General features: G+C 34.1%; 1 protein-coding gene and 1 long non-coding RNA gene across 3 annotated transcripts; one reads left to right on the top strand and one right to left on the bottom strand.

Moving 5' to 3' along the window:
• Window positions 1-12,844: 12,844 nt before the first annotated feature.
• On the top strand, window positions 12,845-19,144 carry LOC9312828 (DELLA protein RGA). 2 transcript variants are annotated; one of them, XM_021024388.1, is made up of 2 exons: window positions 12,845-14,377; window positions 18,377-19,144. In XM_021024388.1, the coding sequence occupies exons 1-2, from the start codon at window positions 13,019-13,021 to the stop codon at window positions 18,440-18,442; spliced, it is 1,425 nt and encodes a 474-aa protein (XP_020880047.1). In that variant the 5' UTR covers window positions 12,845-13,018; the 3' UTR covers window positions 18,443-19,144. The 2 variants fall into 2 exon arrangements, with proteins under 2 accessions (XP_020880047.1, XP_020880046.1); XM_021024387.1 differs by having other exon boundaries at window positions 12,851-14,792; window positions 18,796-19,144.
• On the bottom strand, window positions 15,558-16,901 carry LOC110228135. Its single transcript, XR_002331749.1, has 2 exons — window positions 16,456-16,901; window positions 15,558-16,378 (listed from the first exon to the last, which is right to left on the bottom strand). It is a non-coding gene; the product is annotated as an uncharacterized LOC110228135 (long non-coding RNA).
• Window positions 19,145-20,660: the final 1,516 nt, after the last annotated feature.

Genomic DNA, 20,660 nt, shown 5'->3' with positions numbered 1-20,660 from the left:
GAAAGCGACGAAGTACCTATCGTCACATGCAAAGAGAATGCTATAAAATGATGACGTTCGTTGTTTTTTTATTGTCTTGAAATTATTGTTTTTTGTTTTTTTTTTTATGATTGGCATCTTATTTTCTTACCATTTATAATATTCTTTTATCTCTCATGATTTTACCGTTTATGCACGATAACTTACACTATTTGTATATATTATTATTATGGTGTTGATAATAGAGTGATATATTTTTACCTTTAAATTTCGTTAGTATATATTTCAGTTTAACTGTTGAGATTTAGTTTCTTTTTTCTAAACTTAATTTATTAATCTTATGGATAAATTCTATATCGTTTAATCAATATTCGTTTTTGTTAATTTTCTGATTTAGTTTTTAATATATATTTTCTATTTTTATATTCTTTCCAAAAAATCGTTAGGTCTACATATACGTATCACGCGTTTATACCTCATTGGATTGTTTAGCCGCGTAATCTTTTGATATGGGTTCTACAATGATACCTTTTACCTCTGATTCATGTGATGGTGGTTGTTTTCATATTGCGTCTCTTAACCCTAACATGGGTGAGTGGTCTGTCTCGGTGAAGATTTTGAATTGTTGGTCTGTTTCGCGTGGCTCGGGTAGAGAGCTCAATATGATTTTGGGTGACGAGCATGTTAGTTTTTTGATAACTTACCTTCTATACATGTTTTCGATATTAAATTGAATTGGTTTTGTCTTTAACGTTTTATTTGCAGTTCACCCAAATCGAAGCCGTTGTTCGTGATGAATTAATTGATAATTATCTTTCAAGATTGATAATCCACAAGTGGGTGAGCATTAAAAATTTTGATGTATCACGTGTTAACAGCTTATTGAGACCAATACCGCATAGATTCAAGATTGTTTCGTTCGGACACCTTAGTGCAAAGTATTAATATGTGCTCCAGTAGAACCTATTTCAATCTAACTGAGTTTGTGAGTATATTGAGTGGTATTGTTAATCCGAATATTTGCGTAGGTAAGCCTAATTTATGAATTTATTTGTGCTTTTGGAGTTTATTTGCGATTCATGTTCTGACTGTATTATTCATGTGTGTTTCATAGATGTTTTTGGCAAAATTGTCAACGTGAGAGAGTTGATTTTTGTTCCTTCCGTGGAACATTCTCAAGGAAGATATTTTGAGCTGTACTTTGGTTTACGTGATACTGAGTAAGTCACTATTTTTTAAAAGATTTAAACCAGAATATAAAGTCTTATGACTTCTTCAAATCTTAAAATTAGGTGTATCCATCTAGAGTGTCGTTTAACGGGTGACCTTGCAGTCGAGTTCTATGACTTATGGAAGCATTGTTCACGAAACACAGTGATATGTATTATCAAGTTTGTGAAATTAGAGCTATCACAGGAACATAGGTGGAGATGTACCAACGTTACTGGAAGTACGAGGATTATGTTGAATCCGGATCACAGTATTACCGACAAGATGCTTTGTTGGTAATTATTTTTTTTTCCCGTTTACAATCAAAACTTTAAAGTTGGCGACTGGACATTCACTGTTTATGGTGTTCTAAATCGGATGTTAGGATTCCTGAAAACGACCAAGTACCTATCATCACACGCAAGGAGAATGCCATGGAGTGATGATGTTCGTTGATTTTTTATTTTCTTGGTGAATGGTTTTAAAAGATGATTTATTATTATTTTTTAGCATTTATAATATTATTGAATTTTTTAAATTTCATCATTTTCCATAATTTTATCACACTAAATCCTAAACAATTTACCATATTTTTCTTACACTACCAAGTAACACCTAAACAATCCCTTATTTCACATGATTTTACCATTTCTACAGCATTCTTCCCGCGCATGCGCGCGGGCAATCACCTAGTTCAAATGATTACTACACAATGTTTAGTAGTCAGCGTTGCGAGTATTCAATCTTGCAAATCCTTTTGATATTAATAATATGTGTATTATATCGAAAATTTTCTAAAACCAAATAAACTAACCCAATTTGTGGAACGTTATAGCTTTTTCAGTATATTGTTAGGTTGTGTAATCGATTCTGTTAATGAGATTTCTAAGTAGCTAGTGATCGTAGTAACAAATATGCATGAGATGATGATTTGGATTCTGAATCTCATCGATCAGTTTCAAGAGATCTCCGTACATAATTCAGACATGCTACTAGCGAAGTGATAAACCATATCAGGAGAAATAATAGAGGAAAGATAGACCAAGCAAAATCTTGTGATTAAAGATTCCAAGTCTTATCGAATAGATTTGCGCATGTCGCCTTCTTGGGCCGCAATCTTCTACATGTCGGCAAATAAATGTCTTTAATTCCATTCAGACCAGCTTTCATTACTTTTCGCTGTGTGTAATAATACTATTATGATGTAATAAAATGAGTTCTGTTGAAAAAAGTCACTTATGTTGATTGGCTAGTAGAAAAACACAGGGATTTATTAAATACACCAAACAATATGGATAAGTCATAAGTCCATAAGACGAGCGAGCCATCTTTTATTCATGTGGACTTCATGCTTCTTGCACCTGAAGCCAACTAAAACATGATTTGTTGGTCCTCCTCCTCCTCAGTCTCTCATTTCTCTTCCTCTTATTATTATTTCTTTTTGTGCATCGTCGTTTTCATAAAGCAAATCGAAGATGATAATATAAAAATTGTTTTGTTTTAACTCGTTTTGACGTCGTAGATCTCAAATCTTATTATCTTAAAGCCTTGTGTCCCCCCTCTGGCCAACCGATTCTTCTTCACCATATTTTATTTTTACCATGCACGTGTATTCATATAATCCGTACATTATACAATTATTTTATTTTGTATATTATAGATTTTAAAAGACTACACACATAGAACTTTGGGAAACGAATTTTCGAGATGTGAATGTGAAGTTCACATGGGCATTGTGTGTTCCGACTTCTGCATAGATTCCTTGAATTGAAAAAAAAATAAAATATATATGGATAATACTACTTTATACTCTCTCTGTTTTATAATATAAGTCGTTTTAGCTTTAAACACGCAGATTAAGAAGATCTACTTTTAAAAAGTTTAGCCAATCATAAAAGAGACTGCATAATATAAATAATTATAAAATATTAAAATAATATATAAAGTGCATAGAAACTTGAAAACGACTTATATTATGAAACAAAATTTTTTCTCCAAAACGACTTATATTATGAAACGGAAGGAGTATATAGCAGAAGATTTTACTCTTTTCCAAAAAAAATACAACTATTAATTTTTCTCTAAACAAAAATCAGACAGTTTCATAAGCATATTGTCTTTAAAAATGTAAAACAAAACAGTTATTCTTAAACTTTTTTTTTTTTGTCAAAGAACAGTTATTCTTAAACAAATTGCTCAAAATGATCACAAACCATTTACAAGAATATGCCAACCAAATTATTCATTACTTTACTATATTTACACCCCAAAAAATACGCCTAACTTTTTTTTGTGAAGCTTAATATTCAATACAATTTAAAGTTTCACCAAGATATGCACAATAGTAATGACCACCGAATTTTAAGATGACCCTTATTCCCCTTTATCTTTTGATTATGAGTTTTTTTTTTTTGAGAAATTTAATTGGATAATTTCATACCAAAAAAAAAAATCTAATTGGATAATCTTGTCCTTTGATTAAAAAGTTCAGCGATGCTAATCTCAAATTGTGTTATGATACATTGATACTTTTCTAGTGGCCTACTTTTGAATGTATTTTCTTTTTTTGGGGCAAAACTTTGAATGGTGTTATTTCCCTCATACAATATATTTCTGCATCTTTTCGAATAATTGTCGTTTTAGAGAAATTTTTTTGTTTTTAATTAGTTGTCGTTTTCAGTTTTCGATACAAAATTTATTACTTTTATATTTTTTATATTTATTTTTATTATGCAACTTGATTGACTATTGGTTAAGTTATGTTTAGGTAGATAATTAATAATATTTTTATATTGAAAAACTAACAACATTAATAGTTTCTTAATTTGTGTGCATATAGTTAAAACGACAACTATTCGAAAACGGAGGGAGTACTAATTACTCCCTCCGTTTCGTTTTAGTTGTCGTTTAAGGTTTTCTCACACAAATTACGAAAAACATTAAATTTTCTGTTTTACCGTTTATTAATATTTTTTTAAAAAAAATCATTGGCCGAAACATTAAAACAGTAGGGATAAAACTGGAATTTTCACAAAACATTTGCATCGAAAACCTAAAACGACAACTATTATGAAACAAAATTTTAACTCTAAAACGACAAGTAAAACGAAACGGAAGGAGTATTACTTTGCGGTTTACTTTCAATTATTAATAGCAGGTGCCACGTGGTATCGAGACAGAGCGTGCAGTTCAAACTCCGGTGGTAAAAGAGAGAAAGGTGCTCACTTTCATGTTTGGAGGACACGTATGCAAATCTTCCAGGCTGTCCAAAGCTGTCTTTCTTTGACGCGACTTTCTCTGCTTCGTAAGCAACACGCGCCTCCCTTCCTATTATAGTATTAAGGTACAAATTATTCGCCTGACCATATAAATTTGATTTCATACGATAACTCTATAATGTATCTACTTTCTTATAGTCTTTACAAGTTTAATTGAAAAAAATTAACCTTACAGTTTATTTTTTTCATAAATATCTGCAGTGTAAATTTGTAACTAAATGGAATGTCTCAAGAACAAATATTACAATATCATAAGGAACTGATACATTTCTATCCACTATTTGTGTCCATATATTCAATCTTCAGCGCTTTAAATTAGTTGGTCCTTTTCCAAAGAAATGAAAGAAATAATGCTTCCGATAATCATGAATTTTCTGCATTAATGAAATGACTGAAAGGCTTTTGCTGTATGCTTTTTTAATAAATGACTTCAAATCACACCATTGTAAACCTTTTTTTTTTCCGTTCTCTTTTTCGTAAATGTCTTAAATAATACTTTCTCCGTTATTTAATAAATGATGTTTTAAACTTCTAATTTTATTTTTAAATAGATGATGTTTTTAGTTTTCAATGTAAAATTAATTATTTTTTTATTGGTTTTAACGATTTATATTTATAAATTATTTTTTTATTGGTTGATTAGATAATAAATAATGTTTTAGTTTAAAAATAAACAAAAATTAAATAATTTCTTAATCGATGTGTATTATCTTAATACATCATAGATGGAATACAAAATTCTTTGCAAAATAAAATAGAAAGCAAATTTAGCCATTTAGGTGAGGAAAAGAAAAAGGAATAATTTTAATTCTCGGATTCATGCAATTAAGGTGCCCCTACCAACTATGAGTGCTCTCTCTGCCACCTCATATAAATTGATGGCAATTCACAATTTTTGTTTGTACAAATAAGTTTTTTTTCTTTTCTAATTCATTTTTATTGATGTGTTTGTTTCTCAATTATTATAGCTTTTTTCGGTATGCTGTTTTATTTTTATGACAGATGATTTGATACCATATTCATTTCCTGTCTTCCACGAGAAGGAGAAATCAATGAGAGAACTTGATTGCGATCCATAAAAACAAGTATTAAAAAAAATGATGATAATTATATGACTTACCAAACCGAATCAATAGTACTTGTCAAGAACACAATACAATTTTCAAAAATTCTGAATACGTATACAAAGCTTTGGCAAAGATGTTTGGGAGTTGCTCTTCGTTACATGGAACACATTCAAAACTCGTCACAACAGTAATGATCAACACCAAAAGCGATAGTAACCAACTTTTTATTGATCGGACATATATATCTTCTAGTTGTATTCATGATAAAATCAAATATAGAAGAACCGGCAAGACCCTGTGATCAAAATTTGTATTTGATTTTTTTTTTTTTTTGAATAACTGCGGGTCTTCTAAAGGTTTCCTAGGTCCAAGGACTAATCCCACGAGGCTGGCAATTCCCCTATGTAAACCTGTCAGTGGCCGTGCCTCGAACCCTGGTGGCGGAAGTCACAGCTGTGACCCCTTTACCACTAGGCCACAAAGCCCGGATAAACCCATAATTTTTCAAATTTGTATTTGATTTTTTACATATAATATTGTAGTGATCTTGATGGGTCGAATCAGAATTCTTATCATATCTTTGTGTTTTTCCTTGCAAGGATTTTACTCTGTAAAATCTATCTCAGGGAACGAGGAAAATTGGATTTATATAAATTATTCTGTCGGGTATACTACTACTAATAATATGATATGATTAATGTTTAAAGAATAGTTTTATAGTTATTTAGCGTAACCACCAGTTATGTGTCTGTTGTTATACGTACATTTTGATTACTCTTGCGTTTAAATTAATTTTAGCAAGTATAATCAATAATGTATGGGTTTATAAATCGAAAAGACACCTGGTCAATATATATGCTTGCTCGGAATCATTGTTGTCATTATTATTTACCCAAATCTTAGATGGTGTGTAAAATCTAAGGTGATAAATTAAATCACAAACGATACAATATATTCGCGAACAAAAAAAAAATCATAAATAATACTCCCTCCGTTTCAATTTAGTTGTCGTTTTAGGATTTAAATATTGTTTCATAATAGTTGTCGTTTTAGGTTTTCAATGCAAATGTTTGGTGAAAATTCCAGTTTTATCCCTACTGTTTTAATGTTTTGGCCAATAACCTTTTTTTATAAAATATATTAATAAATGGTAAAACATAAAATTTAATGTTTTTCTTAATTTGTGTGAAAAAACCTTAAACGACAACTAAAACGAAACGGAGGGAGTAAGTAGTTGGCAAAGAAAAAAAAACTATAATACGTGTATTATGAACTAATAGTGATTCGTGCAGATTTGCAGGTCGATGAATTCTCATGCAAATAACTTAAAATACTATTATTTGTCCAAATTGACACGGTTTCTAACAGTGGCGGACCCAGAAATATATTTTACCAGTGTCACAAAAAAAATTAGTGATTTTAGATAATGTGAATCATGTACTTTATTACGGAAATATATTACACAAACATTAAATATATTAGAAAAAATTAAGTTTTTTCATAATCAACAAAAAGTTATACTAAATCCTAAAATTGATATAGCGATTTTCGAGACTAAGAAAAGAATAAACATAATTATAAATAAAAAAAATACCAAAACAGTCAGTTTGGAGAGTCGAACATGGGTACAAAGGGTTTCAAAACACAGATTCTAGCCAAATATGCTATACGGACTTTAGACTTTTCTATGCATTCACACATTTTTTAATAATTTGACCAGGTCAGGTGCCCTCCCCATTTCCTTAGTGGGTCCGCCCTTGGTTTCTAATATTGAGCAATCGATCATAACACACAGATATATTGCGATTCATGAATGTATAACTCTTATTAAATCAAGTTAGTATACAATTGTTTAACACATATACCCCAAACGATTCAAATAGGCTCCGACCAAATCAATGTCGTATATCTCGAAACTCATACACCAGAACGAGCTAGCTCGATGACACACTTTGATCATTATAACCTCATCCATCTATAGTTCTACACCATAAATTAAAGCACCATGAGAATAATACGATCATCTAGTTCATCATTTAATGTTTGTTTGCAGAAATGTTTAGTTCATAAGCTTCAATTCTGAAAGTCACTTAAAATAATAATAATCTGAAAGTGCTACTTTTGCAAAAGTTAATTATTATTTTTAATATGGGAAAAATGTCGTTTAATAGCCGAACTTTCAAAAAATGGCCGTTTAATACGTGAACTTCTTATATGGTCAAATTAAACATGAACTTAATGTTGACCGGCCATTTTAACTAAATGTATTCGTTGACCAGGCCAAAACGCCAAACCGTTAACAGTCACTAACAGAGCCGATAACGGCCGTTTACACTCGTTAACGATTCCGTTATTAGTCAAAACGGCGTCGTTTCAGACCTAACGCCAAACCTTGTTACGAGTTACACACGACTCGGACTCCTCTCTTCCTGGTCTTGAAGAACACACCGCAGATCTGTTCCCTGAAACCGGCTCTTATAGCGACGTCGTCGTCGGAGTTCTCGATACCGGAGTTTGGCCCGAGAGTAAAAGCTACTCCGACGAAGGATTCGGTCCGATTCCTTCGACTTGGAAAGGCGGATGGGAGGCCGGAACTAATTTCACCGCTTCTCTCTGTAACCGTAAACTAATCGGAGCAAGATTCTTCGCTCGTGGTTACGAATCAACGATGGGACCAATCGACGAATCTAAAGAATCAAGATCTCCTAGAGACGACGACGGTCACAGAACTCACACGTCATCAACCGCCGCTTCGATTATAATCCGGCATTTCGTAACAACTGATCCTAATCCCACCGCTTCGATTTCAATCTTAGGAACCGTCGTTGGTGTTAAACCATCTCCGGTGGTTGCAGCGTTTAGCTCACGAGGACCGAATTCGATTACACCGCTTGGACCACTGCTGCAGGACCAACCGGACTCGCTTCCGATTCTCGCCGCGTGGAGTTCAATATAATCTCTGGAACGTCGATGTCAATTTGATTCTCATCATCAAATTGGTGAGGTTGATGATGAGAATTAGGGATTTGAGAATCAAATTGAGGATTTTCAAGGTTTGGCGTTAGGTCTGAAACGACGCCGTTTTGACTAATAACGGAATCGTTAACGAGTGTAAACGGCCTTTATCGGCTCTGTTAGTGACTGTTAACGGTTTGGCGTTTTGGCCTAGTCAACGAATACATTTAGTTAAAATGGCCGGTCAACCAGTGGCGGAAGCAACGTACAAGGAGGGGGGGGGTCAATTGACCCCCATAATATTTACAGAATTTTTTAATTATAAGGTAATTTCCTAATATAATTTAATATTTTGGGTTAAGATATTCACAATGACTCCCATGTTATGTGATCTATTTTTGTCTTTGACACCATGCATATTCATTTTTTCATTTAATCTTAATATTTTTTACAATTTTGTTTGGTTAAAAATCTATAATATCTTTTTCATATTAATAAACAATGTAATAGCTATTAACATATCAAAAAATTTCTTCTTTTTAGACAAATACTATTTTAATCTCTACATTCTTTTTAAAATATATTTTTTTCTCATCAATCTCCACAATATATATTATATATATTAATAAAAAAAAGTTTTGATGATATAACTAAAAAAAGATAAACTGCAAACATTTTTAATCTGAAAGTTAAATATGAAACATTTTAGGTTTAAAAATTATGTATATATATAAGAAATTTATTTAGTTATTTTAAATTTTAAATATTTTATGACCCCTATAAATAAAATTTTTGGCTCCGCTACTCCGGTCAACATTAAGTTCATGTTTAATTTGGCCATATAAGAAGTTCACGTATTAAACGGCCATTTTTTGAAAGTTCGGCTATTAAACGACATTTTTCCCTTTTTAATATAAATTCGATTTTCACACCGTGGAAAACATTATGAGGTCTACGAGTATGGACTCATTTAGTAATTGACTTTTTTTAGTATTGATCACTGAAAATTATGTTTTATAGTATAATGTATCAAAATGGAGAAAACTTCTTTTTATTATATTTAAAAGATGTAATTTTAATTACAATAATCCTGATGATATTATTTTATAATAAAATACATGATATTTGTATTTACAGAACTGATCATAATTTTGCTATAATTATTTATAGGTTTACACATTACAGTAAGAATTTTAACCCAACAAAAAATGTGAATTAAATGATAAATAGGAGATAGGTCAAGAAAGTGACGTAACAAGACAATATAACATGTAAAAATGGATAGAGATGAAATTAAAAAAAAAAAAAAAAAGGATCCGTAAAAACGGCCGTCAAGAGGAAAGGAAGGAAGCAGACTCGGTCCCTACCGTTTTAGATCTAATAAAAATAGGACACGTGTTCGAATCTCATGAATTCTCGTGGAGACCACAAAAGTTCCAACGGCGTATAGTTACTGAAAGCTATACTGTGGGACCCATTTACACGTGGAGCCATCACGTGCTGTCAGTTCGAGTTTCCCGAAGGGTACGAATGAATATATTCTTTTTTTTAATATAGATAGAAAGAGACAGTTAATGACGGCGTTAAGCAATGTAACGGGAATCTCTTTGAATGATTTGACGTTGACGGACGCGGGCCGTTATGCTTAAAAATGGGTTTTCTTGTCGCACCATTCTTTTTTTAATTACCCTATTAATCTCTTGTTTTGAGAAACGATCAAAATTAATTGTATTTTTTACATGCAAATTTATAGTCTATAATTAACTAATCTTTCGAGCTATGAATGGTTGTTTTCTCATGTAACTTAACTTTTAAAGGCTTCAATAGTAATATTATATTAGGTTTGCTACTTTGCTTGCTTGATGATTATAGTGGCTAGTTATATTTTTTATTTAGAATTTGCCAGTAACCGTAGATTAGCATGTTCACTAAATAAAAATAGGCCTATAATTTAACTTTGTCAAGTTAAAAAGATCGATGATACAACATCAAACCCCAAATGTTGAATCTTTTAATTATTATGAAAGCTTTTATAATTGTACGCATCTTGGAAATTAGAGAAAAAAACTAAGGCCTACTAAACCTTTAATCCTATAAAAGAGAACTCGAAAATTGAAACACATTGGTCCGATGATTTCCCAAGACCCAATTACAGAATCTTTTTTTAGAAATATGAATTTCTGCATATAAACTGAAACTGCAAGCCTTAAAAGTTACTACTGTAAATTACTAGTACTATTGTTAAACACAAAATTTACTATTCTTTTATCTGATCGTACGCATTTTTAGATCCATGTTTTCGATGGCTAGAGTTAAAAAGGTGATTATATCTCTTACATTTCAAAATGTGATTATATATATATATATTATTATTTTTACAGCCAAGACATATGGTTGAATTATTATTACCATAGACCTGGGAACTAAAAACAGTATCATGAGCTGAATTCAGCCTTTAAGTTGAATTTAATTATCCACTGGAAAAAAGCATCTTCAGTTCCTCCATCAAAAGAATCAACTAAAAAGCCCTAACTATAGATTTGACAAAAGTTTAATGATTCTCTCAGACTTGTGAATTGTGATACTTTCTTCAACATTTGAACTAAAACTATTATAGAGAAAAAAGCAAAAACAATAAAGTAGATCCACATACTCCATCAGATAGATCTTTGTGGTCTAAAAAAAAAATGCACATCAAACAATTCACAACAAAAATGAAAGTAAAGATCTCTTCAAATATACAAAATTTATAAATGTTTTTACAATGTTATATGATAAGAAAAATAAAATTAGTAATGTGTGTTGTAAATTTCACAGCCTTATCGCTTTCGAGGGGAAAAACGGTCTATTTCCCCACGAGAACTATGACATCATAACAGATAGAGCCCAATCTATGACCACGATCTAAATATCCCCGAAAAAATATTTCTCAACCTATATCTCCTCGAATCGATAGTTTTCATCTATTTCTCCATAAAATAATAGTTTTCACCTAATTTACCCACAGATTTTGGTTTACAATTTACCAAACAATTTTTAACCACCTAAATACAATACTGAACCAAACTTAAACCAATTACAACAACATAACCGGATTTAAACCCAAACCGAACCAATTTCTTAAAGTTCACAAACCAAACAATTACTCACGCATCACCACCACTTACGTCAATGGCGGATCTGCCTTTCATCTCCTCCTCTTCCTCCACCTCCTCACCACCACCATGTGACCTCTCCATCTCCAGGTTCATCAACCAATCACAAACTCGATGTATCTCACTCATTCACTCCACCTCAACGCTCTATTCTCTTCCCAATCTCTTTCCACATGCCTCGATACAACCTTAAAATCCCTAATTTCAAACACAACTTTATCTCTCCAATGGAGACAGAGTCAAATTCCGGCGACCCCTCTGCAACTCCGGTGAAACCGAGCCGCAACCTCCACTGGCGAACCGAAAGCTATCGAACCTTGTAATCCTCTGTGCCTCTCTCGATCGCGATTTCAAGAGATGCAAATTTTTTTTATCTCAGCTGGCATTCTCCAGCTATGGCTTCCCCACTGACCCTCTTTGGTAGTCATAGCTTCTCTCAATTATTCTCTCGATTTCTCCACCTAAAAACCGAAACCTTCCTCTCTACTTCAATGGTGAACTCCGATGTGAATCCGACCAGAATCTCTTCAATTTCCGGAGATTTCTTCTGACGAGTCTGAGGAATCCCCTGCCTTTGCGAGATCCCCATTCGTCCAAGAGCAAAAACGTCCTCTCGACCAGACGCTTTCAATTCCTACGCCCAAAACATGAGTCGTGTCTATTCCTAGACGAAACGTCAGATGTAATTTCCGGTGATTTCCTCCTTTGCCATTAGCTTTCAAAATTACTCAGCTACATCTGTAAGCTCTCGATTGTCAATTCCGGCAACATGATACATAATTTTGTTTCAGTTTTGCTTGATTTCATTAATTCGGTTTAATGTTGGTTTTGGGGTGGTTTGATGTCGGTTTAGGTCGTAAACCGAGTAAATCCAAATTTATGGAGAAATAGATGAGAACTATCGATTCGAGGAGATATAGGTTGAGAAGTATTTTTTCGGGGATATTTAGATCGTGGTCATAGATTGGGCTCTATCTGTTATGATGTCATAGTTCTCGTGGGAAAATAGACCGTTTTTCCCTTTCGAGGTGTATATGTTAGCCCTCCTCCTTCTGGTACATTATTCATTGGTCGTCGAGCCCCATCACCACCATTCTTTTTTTTTTTTTTTTTAATTTCCATCTAGAATAAATATCTTTTATTTTAAATATATTTATTTTTCTGGTAAATAAAAAATAAAAATTATGAGAGATTACTATTATTAGTTCGTATGTGAATGATGATTGAAGTGGTAGTAGCAGTGAAAAACAAAGCAATCCCCACCCATTTGCTCTTAAGATTCTTCCTTCTTCACATAAGAGAAGTCACATGTCCCTTCTTCTTCTTCTTCAAACAAAAAAAAGCAAAACCCTAGATCAGACCCAATCAGAGAGAAATGAAGAGAGATCTTCATCAATTTCAAGGTCGATTGTCCAACCACGGGACTTCTTCTTCATCATCATCTAAAGATAAGATGATGATGGTGAAAAAAGAAGAAGACGGTGGTAACATGGATGATGAGCTTCTCGCTGTTCTAGGTTACAAAGTTAGGTCATCGGAGATGGCGGAGGTTGCTTTGAAACTCGAGCAATTAGAGACGATGATGGGTAATGTTCAAGAAGATGGTTTATCTCATCTCGCCACGGACACTGTTCATTATAATCCATCGGAGCTTTATTCTTGGCTTGATAATATGCTCTCTGACCTTAATCCTCCTCCGCCTCGCTCTAACGGTTTAGATCCGATTCTTCCTTCGCCGGACTCGTTTCTCACCACCGTCGCCGGAGCCTCGATTGGTGGTTTTCCGGCTTCGGATTATGACCTCAAAGCCATTCCTGGTAACGCGATTTATCATCAGAATCAATTTCCGGCGATTGATTCTTCGTCTTCGTCGAATAATCAGAGCAAGCGTTTGAAATCATGCTCGAGTCCTGATTCAATGGTTACATCCACCTCGACGGCGACACAGATTGGTGGAGTCATCGGCACGACGGTAACTACAACCACGGCGGCTGAGTCAACTCGGTCTGTTATTCTGGTTGACTCACAAGAGAACGGTGTTCGTTTAGTTCACGCGCTTATGGCTTGTGCTGAAGCAATCCAGCAGAACAATCTGACTCTAGCGGAAGCTCTTGTGAAGCAAATCGGATGCTTAGCTGTGTCTCAAGCCGGAGCTATGAGAAAAGTCGCTACTTATTTCGCTGAAGCTCTCGCACGGCGGATCTACCGCCTCTCTCCGCCGCAGAATCAAATCGACCATTCTCTCTCCGATACTCTTCAGATGCACTTTTATGAGACTTGTCCTTATCTTAAATTCGCTCACTTTACGGCGAATCAAGCGATTCTTGAAGCTTTTGAAGGTAAGAAGAGAGTTCATGTCATTGATTTTTCTATGAACCAAGGTCTTCAATGGCCTGCGCTTATGCAAGCTCTTGCTCTTCGAGAAGGAGGTCCTCCAACTTTCCGGTTAACCGGAATTGGTCCTCCGGCGCCGGATAATTCTGATCATCTTCACGACGTTGGCTGTAGATTAGCTCAGCTTGCGGAGGTGATTCACGTTGAATTCGAATACCGTGGATTCGTCGCTAACAGCTTAGCCGATCTTGATGCGTCGATGCTTGAACTTAGACCGAGTGAGACGGAAGCTGTTGCGGTGAACTCTGTTTTCGAGCTCCATAAACTCTTAGGTCGTCCCGGTGGGATAGAGAAAGTCCTCGGTGTTGTGAAACAGATTAAACCGGTGATTTTCACGGTGGTTGAGCAAGAATCGAACCATAACGGACCGGTTTTCTTAGACCGGTTTACTGAATCGTTACATTACTATTCGACTCTGTTTGATTCGTTGGAAGGAGTTCCGAGTAGCCAAGACAAAGTCATGTCCGAAGTTTACTTAGGGAAACAGATTTGCAATCTTGTGGCTTGTGAAGGTCCTGACCGGGTCGAGAGGCACGAAACGCTGAGTCAATGGGGAAACCGGTTTGGTTCGTCCGGTTTTGCGCCGGCAAATCTCGGGTCTAACGCGTTTAAGCAAGCGAGTATGCTTTTGTCAGTGTATAATAGTGGCCAAGGTTATCGTGTGGAGGAGAATAATGGATGTTTGATGTTGGGTTGGCACACTCGCCCGCTCATTACCACCTCCGCTTGGAAACTCTCGACGGCGGCGCACTGAGTTTGGCTCGATGCCCACGGTGGTGATATGGTGACTCGACTCGGTGAATTCGAGATTGAGATCAGTGGACCGGTGATGACATATGTTCGGACCAGACCAAAACCGAACTGAATCGAACCGTTTTGCCCTTTTGTTTATTTTATTTATTTTCACCTGTTTAAAATTCTTATATATCGTTTTGGTAGGTCATTTTTAATTTATGCCTTTTTTGGGATCAATTTTAAATAGGCTGAGTTTGTATTTATTAAATAATTAATATTTATGAATTTTAAAATAAAACTATGTTTTTTTTTTTGAACAAAAATAAAACTATGTTTTAATCTCTCAATTTTTTGGCAAAAAAAAGAAATTGACTTCACTATGTATGAACAGTAGTAAACTAATAATTAGTGAATCTAGATATTTCTTATTTGTTAATGAGGTATTGAGGTTTATAAAGTAAAGTTGAGAAAGAAAAAGGGATGATAGCGAGATATAACTATTACAAAGAGTACTAACTACTAAAAGATAATTTCATGAAAAAAAAGGTTTTGATACTTTTTAGTGGAGTCTAATAATACAATTTTTGCTCATATTTTAACTAATTTCTCATTGGCTGTAATCATATCGGAAAGCCAAAATTTATGCATCGTGGTGAGATAAATACTTATCTAGATCGACACATCAACTTTTAGTTCCGATGTTTTATTAATCTTTAGAAATGTTGAGTATTTTGTAATCGCAGGCTTCAGTAAGTTATTAATGTTAAACACGTACATACTATATATTAAAGTCTAAAACCTGGTCTTTATTTTTTTGTCGTCTGAATTTTATTAAGAACCAAAGTAAGATACATGTTGAAATTACATATGCCGGCGGACGACTAAGATGTCCCTAGAAACTTAGCCCAAAAAAGGGAAGCAAAACCCCAACGTAACGGGGAAACTAATTTAGACTAGCCATAAAATACAAGAAGAGACAAATGTCTAAAAAGGATCAACCGCATAGGCAGAATTGAAACCTAAGCTCTATAATTGAACAAAGGAACGATAGACTCTCACCAAGCTTCCACATAGAAACTGTGAATGTCGGAAGCACCAATAAAACCGGATAGACCTCACACCGAAGTCAAACCAAAAGCATAACCGACAGGGAGGAAAGCAAGAAACCATCGATACCAGAGACACAAATACAACCACTATCACACCTCAACAGCCAAACAGAGAGAGCAAACACCACTATGGACAAGGCAAAACCCTTGAAAATCGACTGGAGATAAGCCAATTAAGAACAACAGCTCTTACACGCGGACACTCGTCGAAACAGCTTCAGCCACCTACAGACATAAAACTGACGACGTCCTCGCAAGAGAAGAGCTAGAGAACGATTCCATTGCTTCGCCTAGAACCTATCTCCAAAGAAGAGAGGCTAGTAGGTGGCTCAGCAACGAAATACCATCAGAATGGCCAACACCAAAAACGAACCCAGCCATATTGCAACCACGAACAAGCAAGAGGACTCAATAGAGAGGTAGAGCAAAGATCCAATTTTAAAACCCACAAACAGGGCCACCTCCTTCGATACAAGCCTCACAACCAACACATAAACCTAAAGGAAGGAAACTAAATCGAAACCATCTAACACACGAAAAGAGGAGAAGAAACCAAACCCAAAGATCTGCTTACCGGACTGAAACACAAGTGATACCACGGCCTAGATCTGCGAGCAACCAACCTCAATAACCCCAAAGAGTCATGAGCCATCGCCAGATCTGTACAGAGCAGAGAATCTAAAACCGTTACCTAAAACGGTGACCCACTAACGACTCTCACCGGAGAAGCAGGCCGCCGAGCACGCCAAGAAGGCACGTCGAAAGGTTTCACCATCTCAGCCAAGAAAAATCCTTCACCTCAAAAACATGGAACTAGACAGATCGAGAACAAAAACAAGTAAAACAGAAAAAGGAAAGCATTTACACCCTCTCACAGCAGCGGCGAGGAGCGCCGACCACCGGAGAGGGCCAAACGGAAAACTGAACTTTGACGGCTGCTAGGGTTTTGAGAGAAAGAGTCGAGGACTTTTTTTTTGGTTGACTGAGTTTTTTTTTTTTTTTTCTTCTAAAACCTGGTCTAGATGTATTGTTTATATTTAAGTACATGATATTTTTATAAACCGCCGGAACAACTTTTAAAATAAGATAATCTCCTAAGTATTTTAAATGAGCTCGAATTATTTTTTAGTTAGACGATTATTATAATTAAGGTTCCAGAAATTAGTAGAATATATATGCCCCACAACACAAGACAGCTCAGTCTTAAAAGGATTGAACCGATCCATATCAAAATTTTAAATCAATAATCTCGATTAATAATGAAACTAGATAAATTACCCGCACATAGTGCGGGATGAAATGACAATTAAAGAAGTGTATTGTAGTTTTAGTTACAAAAATTATTGTATTATTATGCGGAATTCAAAATCTGTTAGTGTATTATGATCTAATCATCGATTTTTTGTATCGGAATTCGTTTTACCCGTAAAATAATTAAAGACGACAATTTCTTTTCTAACGTAACAAACACATATACATCGTTGTTACCGATAATGTAGGGACCTTGGAAGTCACGGGTTCGATTCACGTTAGGAGGGGTCTGCTCTCCAAAGGAGAGTTATATTACATGGTTTGGGTCTCGCCCTGGGGGATGTACGGGCCTACAGGCTCATAACCTCCTAGTCATAAAAAAAAAGAAAAAAACATATATACATCTTGTAAAAGAGTTGATGAAGATTTAAAAAATTTAGATTGCTCGAAAACTAAGATGATGTGTGTTTGTAAATTTGAGACGGTGAAGATGATATCAGGGAATATATTTATAGAGAAATATTTTTGTAGGGTTCGGTTTAATTTTTGAAATTTGGATTGCCTTCAAAATTTGGAAAATAATTTATTGTTGATTTTATGATAGATTTAGTTTTGAGAATTAATTTTATAAATGTAGTTTGGATTTATGAACCTAGGAAAATTTGTACTTACAAAAGTTATAAAAATATATTGTAATATATTAATTTACATGAATTATACGCTTACATGTTTGAGTTGTTAAATATTATATATATATATATATATGTATATATGTTAGTCTGGATTTAAAAAAATAGACCTTAGATCAATTTAATATATATATATATATATATATATATATATACATATACACAAATCCTTTATGTATAGATAGAGATATGATGTTTGTATTACTGATGTTTAATGTTAATTAACAAAATAATTAGAATATCATGGCACATTTGTAATTAATTTAGTAATATTTGAGTAATTAATTGTATAAACCATAAATCTCTGTGAACACGACACGTCAGCATGGTAATCTTGTAAATCACACAGAGGGGCAAAGTTTTTTTATTAATAATGCTTCTCAATTAATATATAAGGGATAATTAATTATTCATATTTCTTAATCACTGATGTAGAATTATTAATCTTATATCGTATGTTTTTTTTTAATATCAATATACCAGAGTGTTACGCAGAATTGGGGATTAAACCGGTGATTTTTAATATCATTATAAAAACCGGTGATTTTCACGGTGGTTGAGCAAGAATCGAACCATAACGGACCGGTTTTCTTAGACCGGTTTACTGAATCGTTACATTAGTCATTACTATTCGACTCTGTTTGATTCGTTGGAAGGAGTTCCGAGTAGTCAAGACAAAGTCATGTTTGAAGTTTATTTGGGGAAACAGATTTGCAATCTCGTGGCTTGTGAAGGTCCTGACAGAGTCGAGCGACACGAAACGCTGAGTCAATGGGGAAACCGGTTTGGTTCATCCGGTTTTGCGCCGGCACATCTCGGGTCTAACGCGTTTAAGCAAGCGAGTATGCTATTGTCAGTGTATAATAGTGGCCAAGGTTATCGTGTGGAGGAGAATAATGGATGTTTGATGTTGGGTTGGCACACTCGCCCGCTCATTACCACCTCTGCTTGGAAGCTCTCGGCGGCGCACTGAGTTGACTTTGAAGCCTAAGGTGGTGGCGCTATGGTGGACTCGACTCGGTCATCTGAGATGACTCGAAGCCTCTACGACGGTTGTGGCGCTATGGTGAGTCGTCGACTCCATCGTTTGAGATTGAATCGGTGGACCGGTGATGACATATGCTCGGACCAGACCAAAACCGAACTAAATCGAACCGTTTTGCCTTTTGTTTATTTTATTTATTTTCACCTGTTTAAAATTCTTATATTTGAAATATCGTTTTGGTAGGTCATTTTTAAATTTATGCCTTTTTTGGGATCAATTTTAAATAGGCTGAGAATGTATTTATTAAATAATATTTATTAATTTTAAAATAAAAACTATGTTTTAATCTCAATTTAGAACAATCTCTAAACTGCTTCACAATGGAACAGGTAATTAAGAAGTATAGTGATATTAGTTACATATTTCTAGTTTAGTTTGTTAATGAGTTTTATAAAGTAAAGCTGAGAAAGAAAAAGGGATGAGAGGTAAGATATATTATTCCGAAGAGTGCTAACTAATAAAGGTTTTGATAACTTTTTATTGTGGAATGTGATATAACAATTTTTGCTTATATTTTACAAATTTCTCATTGGTTGTCATCATATGATGGAATGGGTCTTTTCACAAAATTTATGAGTTATTTAGATTAGATCTACACATCAACATTTAGATCCGATGCCTAATCTTTTATAAAATGGTAAAATTACTTTGCGCAGGGGTCTGTAACTCATACGATATTAACATTTTGATTTGTCTACACGTATGACTATCTTTTTTAAGTCTAAAATATGGTATAGCTGCATATTTTATGTGTAAGTAAGTACATGATGGCTATGATTGGTAACCAATTTTAAAGCTGTACAGCTTTGTACAGCTTTGACAGTTACCAATCACAAAAGCTTTATGAAAAGCGGTACACTATAAAAAAAAAAAAAAACTGTTTTTTGGACAAAAACAAAAATAAATTAAAAATGGTTACGGTTAAATACGGTTACGATTAAATACGGTTATAACGGTTACGGTTAAATACGGTTACGGTTACGGTTACAACGGTTACGGATAATTACGGTTATAGTTATTTGATGACTACAATACGGTTAATATCGGAGGCGAAATCTTACGAGTTACCTAACTTATTATAATACTTTTCATAAAATCAAAAAGTATGTTACAAACCAAATTTTCTTCATTTCGAGCAAAATAACAGTATAACATATTTGTTTGAGAAAAAGACCATTTTTTATAACGTAGATTTTTTCATATGCGGTATCATTTACTTTTTTGAAAATCTTAATCTGAATATTCGATAATTTTTTTTGCATTATATGGAGTTACAATTATATTTTTAAAGTTTTAACTATGCGGTTAACCATATGGTTAAATAACGGTTTTCATATGTTTACCGTTAATTAACGGTTACGGTTAATATATTTTTTAACTGTAACTAATTATTTTTTACGGTTATGGTTTTAAACCGTTTTATACGGTTACGGTTGAGAAACGGTCCGGTTACGGTACAACATATGGTTAGGGTTAGCTTTTGGTCATGCCTAGTAAGCATGACCAAAAGCTAACCATAACCGTATTTTGGATCGTAACTGGACCGTTTTTCAACCGTAACTGTATAAAACGGTTAAAAACCATAACCATTCACCGTAAAACTAGATTAGTTACGGTTAAAAAAAAATATACTAACCGTAACCGTTAATATACCGGAAACGTATCAAAACCGTTATTTAACAGTACGATTAGCCGTACGGTTAACCGTATTATTAACCGCATAATTAAACTTTATAAAATATAATTGTAACTATGTATAATGCAAAAAAAAAAAGTCTCGAATGTTCAGATAAA

The sequence above is a fragment of the Arabidopsis lyrata genome, assembly GCF_000004255.2.
Source record: "Arabidopsis lyrata subsp. lyrata unplaced genomic scaffold ARALYscaffold_5, whole genome shotgun sequence".
NCBI lineage: Eukaryota > Viridiplantae > Streptophyta > Magnoliopsida > Brassicales > Brassicaceae > Arabidopsis > Arabidopsis lyrata.
The sequence above is the reverse complement of the archived record's forward strand: the minus strand, read 5'-3'. Positions and strand labels throughout refer to the sequence as shown.

What these genes read in the sequence shown, in the direction of transcription:
- LOC9312828 (XM_021024387.1), top strand. Translation starts at nt 13,019, where the DNA reads ATGAAGAGAGATCTTCATCAATTTCAAGGTCGATTGTCCAACCACGGG.